The sequence below is a fragment of the Apis mellifera genome, linkage group LG8 (genome assembly GCF_003254395.2).
Source record: "Apis mellifera strain DH4 linkage group LG8, Amel_HAv3.1, whole genome shotgun sequence".
NCBI classification, from domain to species: domain Eukaryota; kingdom Metazoa; phylum Arthropoda; class Insecta; order Hymenoptera; family Apidae; genus Apis; species Apis mellifera.
Genome location: NC_037645.1, coordinates 8,943,552 through 8,960,425, shown reverse-complemented (window position 1 = coordinate 8,960,425; position 16,874 = coordinate 8,943,552). Strand labels below are relative to the sequence as shown.

The 16,874-nt window shown below is 32.8% G+C and overlaps 1 protein-coding gene across 2 annotated transcripts in view; it reads left to right on the top strand.

The window, feature by feature from the left end:
• Positions 1-16,874, top strand: part of LOC100578705 — an 81,906-nt gene that overhangs the window by 13,294 nt on the left and 51,738 nt on the right. For both annotated transcript variants that reach the window (XM_026442368.1, XM_026442367.1), the window contains exon 2: positions 13,518-13,639. In XM_026442368.1, coding sequence (XP_026298153.1) covers positions 13,576-13,639 — 64 coding nt within the window. In that variant the 5' untranslated portion in view covers positions 13,518-13,575. The remainder of the gene's footprint in view (positions 1-13,517; positions 13,640-16,874) is intronic.

The following is a 16,874-nucleotide window of genomic DNA, read 5'->3' as shown; positions in this document are numbered from 1 at the left end:
CTTCGTATAGGTTACACATGAATGAGTACACGGGTACTCTTCGTTATTATACCTTTCTCTCTTTGTCAGTTCGTAAAACTTTCACGCAGGTTATTAACGTATTACTACGTTCCAATCGAAATTATACGTTCCGTGTTATTATAGTTGTATTGAATCTGCCGGTTGTAATTAACAGTACTTTCTTTCGCGGAATTTATCCTACTTTGATCTTACTTCTAAATTCTCATTTTCTTTATCAATAACTAAAAACTAACAATTACAGCGTAGACTGTTAATTCTAATCTTTCTTTCGTAAAATTATTTCGAAATATATATATATATATATATATATTTTTTTTTCAAAAAGAAACTTTCGAGATTGTAATATAAAATTATAAATTCTAAAGGAAATATGAATAAAATTTATTAATAATTTTTATTTCTATCGTTTTTAAAATTATGATCGTATCATGGACCAATCGATTATAATTATAATGCGTCAATAATCGAACTAATCATACTAATTTTGATTTTGCATTATCACATTTCGAATTTAAAATTCAAATTAAAAAAAAAAAAAAAGATGTTTCGATCCTCGCGCGATATTGCCGTAATGGCGGCCGTATGCGGGGAAGAGTGGCGTTTTATGGAAATCATTAAACGATTCTTTAAGATATTTCCAAGACTCGATTTTCATCCTGGGATGATGAATATCGCGTATACGTGCACATGTGCACGTTTCTCATATCGAGCGGCCATTCGCATGTTATCGATCGAATACTCCTTCGAATACTTTTGAACAGTCGATTAGATCGAAACATTGAGAGACGCGACAATTTTTGTTCTTTCGAAACTTCATCTAGTATCGTTTTTCCACATCGTCTTTATCTGCTACTTTAATTAACGCGAATTTTCTAAACGCGGAATAGCATCGCGTTGCAATATTATTCTGGCACAATATTATTATCACCGTGAATTTATTGTTATATTGTCGTAGCTATTATTATAATAGTGCGATAATGGTAATATCTATCCAATAAGAATACGCGGGGAGTATAGTGTTTTGATAGTAGACGCAGAATTATCCTCGTCATTACTTTTCTGACTTCCTATTCGCTTCACTGTTATTATATTCACTCGTTGTTTCTCGCTTTCGTCGTCAGAGTGAGAGATACCGAAAAATGGATTATAATACCGGCAATTTTCACATCTAACTTCCTGATTAATATTAATGCAAAGCAATCTCGATGTCTCTTCTTCTATGCAAAAAAATTGGAATTCTATTTCTTCTTTGAGAAATCTATACGTATAAATTTAGATACGTCTAGATATTACTAGATACAACTGTAATATTATTGTACACAACATTGATGCACATTATATAAGATGATAACACTTTTAAGGATTAGGTTATGTCAGATAACCTAATACCGTTCAATTAACCTTTTTAAAAGTTATACAGTAAGAGTTAGAAGCCAAAATTCCGCGAAACGGAAAGGATTGATGTGAAAGAAAAATTTCGACCGCGATATATTCGTTAATTAATAAGCGATTGAAATTTGCGTCGAACCGAGTCTCTCTCTCTATCTCCGTCACTTGCCGCATCCGTCTCGCTCTTGTCCGCATCTCACTTCACTCGGCGCGAACTTCACTAACCTATAACTCGGCGAATAAGCCTCGACCGAAATTTTTATAATACCAACTTTATAATAATCGTTTCGAACATTCAGAATCGGCCATTCAAAAATCTCCCACGAATATTTTATCACCCTGTACGTAATATACGATATACACTCGAGATGAGGCCTGTCAATGGATTTTCGACAGGCTTCGCGAAATACTTGAAAAACAGAAGGACGCTCGAACATTTTTGCTGCTGGCGCGCGCGCGCATACACTTCGCCCCGGACAAAAGGCTTCTCCTTCTCTCTCTCTCTCTCTCTCTGTCGTTTTCATCGTCTATTTTCATCTTCGTCGCTCGACCGTCGGCTGGATTTCGTGACGCCGCGAGCGAATAAGGGAATAGTCGCGGTGAAAAGGAATATAATCGGCGAAGAAAAGGAGAGAAGAGAGATAGTCGATGGTGGTGAAGTCGAGGAGACGGAGAGAGGATGGATTGTGATGGTGGAAGAAGGATGAATATATGAGAGGAAGGGTTCCTCGCCACGAACAATACGAAATATCTTCCGTGAGAACTTTCTACTTGCAAAACCTTATGGGCCTTATGGTGTTCGGTTTCAAAATACAAGGCCTGCTCCAATTCGAGAGAAAAGAATTCTCTCTTTCTCTCTCTCTCCTCTCTGTCTGTCTCTTGTCTCTTTTTGTTTCAGTATTGTGTGTAAAATGAAGGAAGGGGGTTTTTATATATACACTTTTTTCTTTTTCTGCAAACGAATTTTCGTTTTTTTCGATCGTGGTGACACGTCGACAACGTTGAAATTCTAGTTTCTTAATCTTATCGCGAAGTATTGAACTTGATAAGGACTGGGAGGGAGTCGAAGTGGAGCATGGTAAATCACTGTGTTGCTCGTGCAACTGGTATGAAAAGATTGTTATTTTGAAATTCTAATATATTGTTGTAGTAATAATATTTCTTAATTTTAGATTGATATTATGGAAATGATTTGTTTTTTTTTTTTTTTTTTTTTTTTTTACGATTACAGAGAGAGCAAAGTCTAAAAAGTCTTTTAACTCGAAAAATTAGTCTCGAAAATAATATAAATAAGACCTTAACAAAAATTCAATTCTCGTTGAATATTCTTTTGAAATAAATCTCTAGATCCTGACTTTTCTTCGATATTGAATTTTTAAAGCGGAGAAAGGAGGGAGAGAGAGAGAGAAAAAGTTCGCAAACTAAGGAATGAAAAGATCAATTACTTGCCAAGTCTGAATTTAAACATCGGCAAACGAGAAATATTCAAGCCGGAAAAAATTCAAGGAACAGTGCAACTAAAGAGGATGCAAATGAACTATTCATGGCTTTTCGAGGAGAGTAAAAAGGATTCGCACATAACAAATTAAATCTTTGAAATTAAAAAAAAGAGAGAAAAAAAAAGAAACACAATTAAAGTTTATCTTCGATCGCGAATTATTTTGATCTATTCTTCGATCTCACGAACGATCTATCGTACGTATTATTCTCTGAAATTTTTTAAAATTGCTTCGTAAGGTTTCATTTCAAAGCTCTTTTTTTCGCGTAGCTCTTTACCGACGTGCTAGGTTTCCTTGTGTTGTTCTAGCTATAAAGTTACGTACTTATACACAAACTCATGCAAGGATGACTATACACACGCACTTACATAGTATACGTCAGAAAATACGTGGATTCCAGCAGCACAACTATGGCCGACATGTCGATTCTGGTTAAACGGCTGTCAATTTCATGCAACTAGCGTTAATCTTGAAAAATCTTGAAAATTATTGCCTGAAAATTCTTTCCTCCTCTAGTGCTCGAATTTTTTTTTTTTTCGTGCAAAATTTTTCCTTTGTCGCAAATAAGATAACGAGAAAATTTATTAATACCAATGGAAAGTAGAAAAGGAAAAACCGACGATTATTTAATTTCGTCAATAACAAATTAACTTCCGAATATTATTTTTTCTCTCCAATTATTTAATAATTCTTTATCGCTACTAATTGATCATCAGTTCGATTTAAAATTAAAATTTAAATTTATTCCACACCACACTTATTTAGAAGAAATAATGATAATTTTATCTTCGCCTTTGAGTAAACACAAGATACAAAAGAAACTGGATTAACCTAAGCGACGTATTTAGACCAACAAACTTTTTATCCAATTCTGTGGTCCAGTTTAGGTAGTACGAACAGTGCTCAAAATAGCGTAACCCGAGTAGACAGTGGATTATTTTGAGCACACGATTTTCTACTTTGAGCGCCACACTTTCACCGCTGTTTTCTATTTAACTTTTCATTATGATCATCTTAACTCCTCTCTGATTTTTTTTTTTTTTTTTTTTTTTTTATAACAAATCGCTCGCAAAAACATTGTCAGAAAAATTTCAAAATTCAACTCAAGTAATATATCTCAAGTAATATCATCACACTGTATACAATATGCAATATTTACGATTATTTTCGATATATATATCGTGAAATTAAAAATTTGAGAAAATATTTTTTATATTTTTTTTAATTTGAGAAATAAATTTTCTTTATCCTCCCACTTTTCTCAAAGGATTCTTGTATCATTCGTATGTCATAAGAAGAAAAAAAGAAAATAATTAAGCGAGATTCTTTGCAATGGAGGAATAGTGAAAAAAAGAGAAAAGTAGATGGCGCGTTAAGTGCAAGCGATTATTTTCGATATATATATCGTGAAATTAAAAATTTGAGAAAATATTTTTTATATTTTTTTTAATTTGAGAAATAAATTTTCTTCATCCTCCCACTTTTCTCAAAGGATTCTTGTATCACGTATGTCATAAGAAGAAAAAAAAGAAAATAATTAAGCGAGATTCTTTGCAATGGAGGAATAGTGAAAAAAGAGAAAAGTAGATGGCGCGTTGAGTGCAAGCACTTCTCCATCCGAACTACTGCCTCACTCTCTTTTGTACATTGATGACGTAAACGGGATGCATTACGCGCTATAACGGGCAGAGATTCACCCTGCCCTATTTACTTTTTTTCACATTGACATTTCTTTGACCCGGAAAGAGCAGCAAGCATTACGAAACAAGTCCAACGAGGATTTCCCTTCGACTTGATTCCATTCCGGCCAATAAATCGGGATTATTAATCTCTCGCCACGACCAATTCACTTTTCTCGAGATCGGTATCGCTGGAAACGTTGAATGGAAACAATATAATGGACGTTACAAGACAATCTCGAGCGCTTTTAATTACATTTACTGAAGAGAGATCACAAGTGTTTAATCAACATACGTAGAATAATCTGCGTTATAATTAGACAGTTTTTAAAGTTTTTCTTCTTCTTCTTCTTCTTCGCGTGTATATGTGTATACATTGTGTGTGTGTGTGTGAATATAATATCTACGCGTATAATCTATGAATTCATGTATATTTTATCAATGTGATTATTTATTATTATTATTATTATTATTATTGTAAATGGGATATTGTTCATCGTTCACAATATATAATTATTTGTGTAAATGAATGGATTAATTAATGAATTGAAAACATGTTTTTCATTAAAGTTACACGAGAGTTTGTTAAAATTAACGATCATTCATACTTCGAACTTTGATATTTCACGATTACATCTCGAGATACTTTCGAGGAAAAAAGAATTTCGTTTTAAAATTTGGATTCTTAAAATTTTTGAGAAATCTGATATTTGTCACATTAGAAAAATCGATAAAGAAGTGAGAAGGATAATGATAGAGATTCGAATTATAGAATTATAGGGAAATACAAAAATGATGTAAAAATAGTCGTTTAATGAGTTTCGAGTGACAGGTGTTTTTTTTCTATTTTTTTTTTTTTTTTTTTTCATTTCCTTCCAGCTTGCAATTAACGGGAAGGCCGATCGGCTCTGTTCCATGCACGCCTTGTCAGAAGTTAGATTTCTCGATAATGCTCGTCGTTCATGAATTTCCATCGAACGTATTGCGCGTGACGTTCCCATAAACGCGTACTCGCGTGTCAGTCCCAGATTATGTTTATACAACGTGCACGTGACCACTGTGTTTATTTTCGCCGGTTTTCTTTGAGAAAAAGCTCATCAATTTTTCAACGTCTCTCCCTCTCTCTCTCTCTCTCTCATCACGTGAGAAATTTGTTTAACAAATTTCGTTTCTTATCTCCAATTCATCATATTAATCTTGGATTTGATTGACGTTGATTTTTTCTTTCTTTCTTTCTTTCTTTTTTTTAATTTTAGATCGGTTCATTTTTTCTTTTTTTTTTTTCTATCGATTCAAATATCTTTCGAACCTTTCTTGTGATGTTCTGATTGTGATAAATGTTGTGATTAAAAAATTTAATAATAGAAAATTGTATGAATTTTGATCGAATATTAATTAATATCATTCTATGTTAATTTTAATGTCGAAATACATTTTTTTTTTTCTATCGATTCAAATATCTTTCTTATGATGTTCTGATTGTGATAAATGTTGTGATTAAAAAATTTAATAATAGAAAATTGTATGAATTTTGATCGAATGTTAATTAATCAAATATTATCCTATGTTAATTTTAATGTTGAGGTACATTTTTTTTTTTCTATCGATTCATAATCTTCAATATCTTTCGAGCCTTTTTTGTGATGTTCTGATTGTGATTAATATTGTGATTAAAAAATGGTAGAAGAAGATGACTCGATCGGAAAGAAATAAAGAAATAAAGACAATTTAGAGAATTGTACGAATTTCAATCGAATATTAATTAATCAAATATTACCCTATGTTAATTTTAATTTTGAGATACATTTTTTTTTTTTCTATCGATTCAAATATCTTTTTTATGATGTTCTGATTGTGATAAATGTTGTGATTAAAAAATTTAATAATAGAAAATTGTATGAATTTTGATCGAATATTAATTAATCAAATATGATCCTGTGGTGTTAATTTTAATGTCGAAATCCTTTTTTTTTTTTTTCTCTCTATTCAAATATCTTTCGAACCTTTCTTGTGATGTTCTGACATGATCAATGTTGTGATTAAAAAAAATGGTGAAAGAAGATGGCTCGATCAGAAAGTAATTTAATAATAGAAAATTGTACGAATTTCGATCGAATATTAATTAATCAGATATCATCCTATGTTAATTTTAATGTCGAGATACATTATTCTTTTTTTTTTTTATACCATCGATTCTCTTCACTGATAGATATCGATTTGCTTGATCGAGGCAGGAAAGGGAAGAAGCACATTCGAAATGGCGAACGAGTCTGCACAGAGTCAATCGAGGATCGATTAACATCAATTAACACGTCATTCATCATCGATTATGAATGCTTCAGATCACTTGGCAGTCGTGATAATGATTGTAATTATAAAGCGGCTGTGATAAGCGTCGATTAACGACCGCTGGTCGTAAATATCACGTGATTCACGACAAGCACAGAAGCACTCTGACCAATTAATAATAACATTACGGACGAGCAGACACGAAAGATTTAATTTATAATATAAAATATCGTATCACGATATTTTTAATTAAGCCGCGTCAAGTAGAATCACGAAAAAAAATATATATATATCTCGAATATACAAAACTTTATTGTATTTGTAATAATCGTAAATACTCTGAAACAAGTGGATTATTCTTCGAAATAATAATAATAATAATAATAATAGCCAAATTTTTACTAAAAGAGAGAGAAAATGCAACACGAAATGTTTTCAAAAAGAAAGCAAATCTTTCTAAAATGTTGATTTGAAACAGGGTCGCGATGCTCGATAAAAAGCTTTAGTTAGATTTACAAAAAAAAAAGAAAAAGTAGCTTTCTTGTGACGTTCTTGTGATCAATGTTGTGATCTTCAATTCATCATATTAATCTTGGATTTGATTGACGTTGATTTTTTTTTTCTTTCAATTTTAGATCGGTTCATTTTTTTTCTTATCGATTCAAATATTTTTCGAATCTTTCTTGTGACGTTCTTGTGATCTCCAATTCATCATATTAATCTTGGATTTGATTGACGTTGATTTTTTTTTTCTTTCAATTTTAGATCGGTTCATTTTTTTTTTATCGATTCGCCGAAGTATCAAATATTTTTCGAACCTTTTTTGTGACGTTTTTGAGATGTTTTTGTGATCTCCAATTCATCATATTAATCTTGGATTTGATTGACGTTGATTTTTTTTTTTCTATCGATTCGCCAAAATTTATCAAATATCTTTCGAACCTTTCTTGTGACGTTCTTGTGATATCCATTTTATCATATTAATTTCAATTTAATCTTGGATTTGATTGACATTGATTTTTTTTTTCTTATCGATTCGCCAAAGTATCAAAATATCTTTCGAACGTTTCTTGTGACGTTCTTGTGATCCCCAATTCATCCTATTAATCTTGGATTTGATTGACGTTGATTTTCTTTCTTTCTTTCAATTTTAGATCGATTCATTTTTTTTTTTTCTATCGATTCAAATATCTTTCGAACCTTTTTTGTGACATTCTTGTGATCTTCAATTCATCATATTAATCTTGGATTTGATTGACGTTAATTTTTTTTTTTCTATCGATTCACCAAAATATATCAAATACCTTTCGAACCTTTCTTGTGACGTTCTTGTGATCAACGTTGCGATTAAAAAATGTTGGAAGAAGATGGCTCGATCGGAAAGAGATAAAAGAAATAATTTAAAGAATCGTATGAATCTCGACGGATAAGTAAAAGTAAAAATTCGTGCGCGCATCGAGCACGAAACTTCGAACAAGCAGCTGTTGCAAAACGTGGCGCGATCACCTCGCAGCCAGCTAATAAAGCTCGGTATAAAGTAACCATCAGCGGTGGTTTTATTCAATGATGCCAATGACACACACGGCACGTCATGCACGTTCACAGTGGCTCTCACCGCGAAACACTCTCATAGAAACTTGGTTATCCGAATTATTCATTACAACCATTCTCGTAAATTTTTCAAACAGAACGTAACAACAATTGATTCGATCACCAATTTTTTAGATCATATCGTTACGATTATTTATTATTATCCGATCAATTGATTAATAATTGAGCAATATGAAATATTGTATTATTATTTTCGAAAAAAAGGAACGATATTATTTTATTTAGAGAATTTTAATTTTTCCATTGCACGATGAAACGATTCTATCGTTCGAAAAATTGAATGAAATCAATTTTGAAAAGAAAGAGGAAAGAAAGAACTATTTTATTTTTTTCTTATCACGTTCTTATGCAAGATTTTGTGTGTGCGTGCGTGCGTGCGTGCGTGCGTGCGTGCGTGTGTGTGTGTGTGTGTGTGTGTGTGTGTGTTTTTGATATATGAGATGAGATTTCAAAAATAAAATTTGCGTCTCTTCGTTATTCTTCAACTTCAAGAGGAAGAAAAAGGAGAAGAGGAGGAAAGAAACGTTTAATTAATACGAGCGAATGATCGGCAAGGCGAATGCAAAATGGAGGGATTCAATCGATAATCACGACCGCTTAAGTATGTCTTTGGCAACAAAGGCGAGAGAGAGAGAGAGAGAGAGAGAGAGAGAGAGAGAGAGAGAGAGAGAGAGAGAGAGAGAGAGAGAGAGAGAGAGAGAGAGAGAGAATGATATGGAGTATGAAGGAGAAAGGGAAGGGAAAAATGGGATGGTTCCAAGTTATAGTGGTGCACTGCAGACTTTTTCATATTGGAATGTCGCGTTTCAGCATTCCAGACAAATAAACGGAGAATCCTCGATAAATCTTTGATCTTCACGACGATTCTGTAGTTAAACTTGCCACTTACGGATACAGGCGATATCTATTTATCGCATTACATTCTTCATTCTTCGGATAATGCAATGCACAGTCACGAGAAATAATATTAATTCTTTCGTCAATATTGACTTGTGTGGAAAAAAACTATCAGCTGCGATCGTTTATAAGAGAAAAAATTAATATTATTTTTGAGATGTAAAGAAAAAAAAAAAAGGAAATGTATAAAATTAATGTATAAAATTGAAAGTTTTTGTTAAAAATATAATATATGTGGAAAGATTTCTTTTTTTTTTTTTTAGGTCGAATTTTAATGAGACAAAGATATTCTTATTCTTTTTTTTTTTTTTTTTGATGGAATAATTGAATGATCGTTTTTGTTCCCACAAAGTTTTATTCCCTGATTGTATCTCTATATTTAGAAACATCCAAGCAGAATATATCCACTTTTTCATCTGAAATTATTCCTAGGAATCATTATTATATTTATTTAGATCAACTCCCTTTTATAAATAATTAAAATCGTTTCTCTTTTTTAAATCTGATCACTCTTTATCATCTTTCCCAAGTTCGTTTTCCCTCTTTCCTTTGCACGACTATTACTAATCACGGTAGTCGCTAATAAAGGCTGGCACTGAACTTGTTAGTGATATCACGAAGGTCATTGAAAGGAATGACGCGCCTGATAAATTACCAATTATTCAAACTTCCGACCAATCTCGTTTTCCAACGAGGTATCATCAAACAAACAAATAAATAAATAAATAAACAAATATATATATATATATTATAAAATATTATATACATGAATGAAATAACGAAAGCTTTCGAAATTCAACGTATCAACTGTATAATGCTTCGTTCTCATCGAGACGCTCAATCTAAATCCTCCTCCGAGTCAATCAGATTCATTTGCACTTGACACATATACGTACAATATACCCATTACACCATCTAATAAATCCCGAGCATAATTTTCTCATTAGAGAAAATTTAATTTCACCGTGAATTTTAAAAAAAATTCGAATTATCTTGCTCGCCAATTCCATACCATTACAAACAATTCGGTGCATACGTACGTATCGGTAACTACGTACCGACCTGTTGAGGTCCCCACCGGTCGGTATTGCTGTTAGCGTCAATTCAGATAGCCCTCTAATCCCGTGAGATCGAGCAGAACGTTAGACGGAAGTGAAGGGAAACGGCGAGGGGGGAGAGAGAGAGAGAGCGAGGGAGAGGGAGGGAGGGAGAAAGGGAAAGAAAGGCAGAGGCCGCTACGCGTCGCCTTGGCTTTACAGCCAAGCGGGCGAGAAGAGCCCACGGTCGTTTCGGTATGGTAGCCTATGGCCTATGCCAACACCTAATCCGAATACTCGGGTTCGCTGCTAGGCAAACCGAATGCACGTTGGAAGAGAGACGATTTATCCGTCTGTCCATCTTCTTCGTGGAAAAATAATCAATAATAAACAGGAAAGAATAAGAAGGATTGAGAGTTGTTTAAATTTTCTATAATATAGAAATGAATGTGTAATGATATATACAGAAGAGAGAATTTATTAAAATTTTGCTCACTTGAGTTATTCTTCGTATGTTCTTTCTTATATATATATATATATATCTCAAGTATTTACAAACTTATTATATGTATGTGTTTATCTTCTTTTATCTTTGCTGCTTGCCTTTTACCAGAGATAATTTCGAGTAAAATTTTTCAATTTGAAATTTGATTCTCTAAATTCTTTTTTTCTTGTTTAAATTTGAATTTAATTTAATTAAATCTTATCTTATTACCAATATTTGTTGTGCAACGAAACAAAATTTATTCGTCGACGAGGAAGAAAAGAAGAGAAGCAATTGACTTTTGGGTAATTTTATCCTATTCTTTTTCTCTTAATAAGAAAAAAGAAACTTGTGAGATCAAAATCGTGAGAGGCATACGACGAGAGGACGTCTTTGCCACGGTTCTCAAGGAACGGCACAAGTCTAATAACGGCCTGTTGCTAGTCGTCACAATTATTGCCCATTACACGAAGTGTAACGGTGGTGAATCGCCATATCGTTGATGGGCGATGATCCTTGATACGAAGCCACGCGTTCTCCTCTCTCCGGTTGACAACCACTGGCGCTGGTCCTCTCTCAACGGCGTTAAGCCGTAAAAGGGCCACACACTGTGTTTGCTCGTAACAACATTCCGCCAATACGAATGGAATACCTGTCGTTTCTCTCTCTCTCTCTCTCTCTCTCTCTCTCTCTGTTAGGAGATTAATGGCGACTGCGGCGAAAATTCGCAATGCGGAGAACCACTGGCCTCGCTGTTATGGCTGCACAAGCGAATATATATATATATATATATGTGTATATATATATATATATATATATATAATGGGACATAAGAACGGGCGCACTTTGTTTTACCGTTGTTTGTCTCTCGATCTCGAGTAATGAGCTCGACCTCGACTATGATCCAGTACAAAATCTTGGTCAATGATAATTCGAGCGAGAATTTAGTCCCGTGAGCGAAGGAGAGGGGGGACTCTTCTCGACATCGAAACTTGCCAATGTAATTATTAATACTAACGATTGTAAAAAATAAACCTTGTTATTATTAATAAGTGTAGAGCAATGAGATATTATACGGCGCTTATCGTGCATAGTGATAAGTGAAAATTATCTAAGCATTGAGTAATTCGGTGTACGATACACTGTGTAACTTCTAGGTTACACGGTTATACACGGTTGTAAAGTAGATTATTCGAGATAAGAGAAGGCTTCGAATAATATCTTATCTTTCTCGATGTATATATATATATATATAATAATTCTATACGTTCGAAAAATATATACTTGCTGTTATCCGCAAATAATTAATCATTATCTATCCGAAACATGGCTTGTTACAGCAGTTTGAGAAAAAAAGAATTTACATATCGAATACTATTATTATATTGCTCTATCGTTATTATAAAAGCGGTCAAAATTGTTACTCCATGCGATACAAGGAAAAATTAATTTAATCTCGAAGATTTTTTTTTTCTTCTTCTAATTTCATTAAATATCATGTATTATTAGGTTTTAATGTCGGTTATCAAATTTGTGTACAATAAATATTGTTTTTTTTTTCTTTCCCCTCAGAATTCTCGAAATTGATCATTTCACATGATTGATAAAAATTCAAAAGATAAAATTAGGATTTAACCTTTAGAATAGAAGCGAGTACGATATAAACGGGAAGATAGGAGAGTAATTTACATATTGTTGTTTTATTAAGATACACAAATATGTATAAAGTTTACGCAGGTTGAAGATCTGATAAAGTTTTCATGATTGAAGAAGAATCGTTTATCTTATCCTGTTATATGAATAATTCAATTTCCAGTTGGGATCAGTTTCTAGGTTGAGAACCTCTACGAGTTGTTCCTATGCGATCTCGACGATACAAGAAGAGATCCAGCCAACTCTCTTAGTCGTCTTGCATATGTATCGCAATTCTTCACCTCATATCTACCTGCACGATATACTGTTACTCAATTATACGAGGTCCTCCGCCATTTTTTTTTTTTTTTTACGTCATCGAACAATGCACGAAAAACTACCTCCTTTTCGTACTTATTGGAAACTGTGTATCAAGTGGATCAAGTGATTGTTCGCGATCATTTTATCGGATATATATGTTCGATAAAAATATGAGAAATATTTTCTACGTGCAAATAAATTGGGAATGGAAATTACATTTTGAGTGTAGTTAATTCGTCATATTCTACGCCTCGATGAATCATAGTTCGTAGAAGTACAATATACATCGTAATACAGTTAGGTCATAAATTATTCCATTGAATATCTGCATTGACTGATTTCTTAAGATTTCTTAAGATGTTTGAGACTTTTCATTGTATTCCATTTTAGAATTTTAGACACGAGATAAAAATGAATTTTTTTTTAGTGGAAAAATAAATTAGAAACATTATATTCCCTGGCAAAAATTCGTGAATTATATAATGGTATAGATGATGGATTAAATAATAAAGATTTGTGCAGTAAAAAGTTACAGTAAAAGAGTATGTAGTGTTATTAAATCAAAAGAAAAAAAAAAAAAGATTATTCTATTGTGTTCTATTAAATGATTATTAAAGGAATAAGTCTTGAATATTTTTTTTCCATTGGTGTGTTTCAGGAAGACGTGGCACACGGATTCGTTTAAATGGTGGCTCTAAGGGGTTTCATTGGAAAGCATGAGGGAAAGAACGCCCTCTGCCGACGATACCCCGAAGAGGGCTCCACCAGCTCCACCCAGAGGTTAATATTTAGACATCAATATCACTAAAAATTTTGACAAATGCTTACATTTTTAAGAACGCAAGAATTATTTTACTAACTCATTTTCCGAAATTGATGCAATATAGAAATCATGGAAATAGTGAAAATTAGCAATTTCTATTACTTAAATAATATTTAATTAAATTTGATAAAACTCATTACTTGAAAAACATATAGAAACTATATCTATCTTTTGAAAAAGCATATTTTATTACAACACATATCGATTACAACAACGTTAAACTATTAATAAATCATAAAAGCACGAATTTAAGCCAAAAAATTTGTGCCAAAGAGTTAAAAAAAAAAATCTAACCTACAAAGATATGAAAACGCGATTGAAACGGTATTCCTCCGTCCCAATTTCCATTCAGACTTATTCTAATCATCCTTCGAAGCCTCGCATCTACATATAGAGTCCCACGACACGAGTATTGCGTTCGGTCTATAATTAACCGCGCGTTGAACACCCAAAACCACGAGGCTTGCGGTCGTAGATGCGATAGGTAGACGAGTGGCGCGACTACTTTCGAAACACCCTGTTCGTGCGCATAGACGCCGCGCATTTCCGAATGATGCGTTATGTAATAGCGCGCAGGTTGCAGGTTGCGCCTCTCGGGTGGTGCGCGCACGCGCGGATGCGTACACCCGTCACGCCGATATTAAGGCGCGATACCGCTCCGTGGACAGGTTATGTGGCGTGCTAGTGAAACTGTCATGCTCGCTGACAAGGGCCTTGAAAGCGATTTCTAAGCAGTCACGTTCATAAACGTGCTCTTTTCTTCTCCTTTTTCGTCCGATATATATATATTTGAATACTCTCGCTCGTAGTTTCGCTCGTAAACATATTATCAGGAATTTTGTAGATTTTTGCCACTTTATCGATTTGTCGAGACGATTAAATAGTTTGGAAAGGAGAAAACATCAAGCATCAATTTTATTTATTTATGTGATATACAACGATTAATCTATCAAATTGGTCGTAGAATGTTTTTTGGATCGATTTTTCCATCCATGTGGAGTGCGATTGAAACTTTATTGGATTGCGAAATGACAGTTGTGTCGTTTGTTCCAAGTTCTTCGAAATGCATACAAATAAGTTTATCTGTTTATATGATATTTTATGGCTCGAATGTAAGTACTAGATTGGCATAGGGTATTATAAATTTTATAGATCACCATCTTTCGATTTTATGACACTGAATATTGGGCCACGATAAATTTTTTATAGGTTATGAAATGATAGCTGGCTGTTCGAAATATAAGTTTAACTTTATTTATTTATGCAATGTATAATAACCTCGATCTATCAGAAGATTAGTGGTGAGATATAGTATTTCAAAAAGGATTAAAAATTTTGTAGATCATTTCGATTTATGAGTCGAGATTGAAAATTGAGCCATATTAAATTTATCATCACGTGATCGTGAAAGTTGCTCGATTATTCATAAAAATTTCAAATATAAGCATAATTTTACTTATTTGTATCACGTTTTTATATCAGCATCTTTCGATTTATGGATCAAGACTGAATATCGAGTCGTTAAATTTTCTATATCGCAAAATCGTAAAAACTTTGAAACGCATTTAAGTATATAATTTTATTTATTTATATTATATTTAATAACACAAATGTCCAAATCTTTATAAGTTTTCTATTAAGTAATTCTATTGTAAATATTTGATAATCGTGATGCTATTACGAATTAACCTATTGATCATGCGGTAAAAAGGTTGAGAAACACTGTTATAGATTGGTGATGGAGAAAGAAGTGACATCGAAGTGTCTTGAGGGCGATTGGTTATCGGAAATTGATTATTTTTGAATATATATATATATATATATGGGAAATTTTAAAAATCATTGATTATCGCATGTAAGCAAAATAATGCACTCAAAGTTTTTTAATAGAAGTTTAAAGTTTAATACATTTTCTAAAAGTTTTTTAATAAAATGTTAAAATGAATTATCGATTGAGAAAATATCCAATGCATACAAATCAAGCATCGAATATTCAAGTATAATTAAGTTAAACGAATTGTTATTTTATATTGTTAAAAAATTATTTTACTATGTCACACGTAGTTATGTAAAAGTCACTGATAAAAAAAAAAAACTAGATTTTGACACGAAAGGCGTGGGAGGAGACAAATATATTTAAAGACACGGTGCTATCACCTTTCAAGCATAATGCAGTGGGTGTTCCAAAACTATTATAGCTTCCACTGACGTGACAACGTAAATTAGAATTTTCCCAAAGTTTGTATCCTCAATTGGATATTCCTACAATAATTTAATTCAAGAATTAATATTTTCGTAGAATTGTTACTGTAATCCTTACTGTAATTTAAACTTGCTTTAAATGTTTAAAATTTTCACATTTATACCTCGTATTATTTCAAACATTTCTAACGATCGTTTAATCGTTCTCTTTTCTAAATTCTCAACTTATCTATTGTCCCGTTCAAATTCCATACAGAGATTGTATACATAGATAGTCGAAGGGTTGAGGCAATTTGTACCGATACCGTTTAGCCAGCCATAGGATTCAATGGGATTTAGGTTAGGTCCGTGTCCACGTAGCCGCAGTGCCCCATAGCGGTCGAGTTCAGCCATTTTCGTGGTCACAAATGGCAGTGGGATTCCTGGTTAATTATTGTGCCTGACTCGCGTTTCACGCTGCATTATCGACCAGCCATTTGTGCTGCTCTTTGGAATGCAAACTGTTGAGTTTCAGCAGGTATACCAACAAAAAAAAACTTTACTTTTTTACAATGTTCTGTTAACAAAACGATGAATTAAACATGAAATTCCCGATTGGTTGTATTGATATTTTTCTCGTAAACAACCAGAAAACGGAATTCTATTTACTTTTTCTTGGAAGAATAATTTTATATAGATTTTTCTTCTATATAAATTGTTCTCGAAATTATTAAAGGTAAAAAAAAGTAGAATAATTAGAAGTGATAAAGTTTTAATATAGAAAGGAAAGAATTTTTTTTAATAGATATATAAAATTGAATCGATCAATTTTGAAAAAACAGAAACGTTGTAATAATTCCAAGAAAACTTGGAAATCGAATGAAAGGAACGATACGAGGGAATACGTGCTACGAGATAAATAATTTATCGTAAAGACCAGCAGAAAGAAAGAGAGAGAGAGACATCAAGAAAATTATCAGGTTAAAATAATCGATAACAAAATCAGGGATG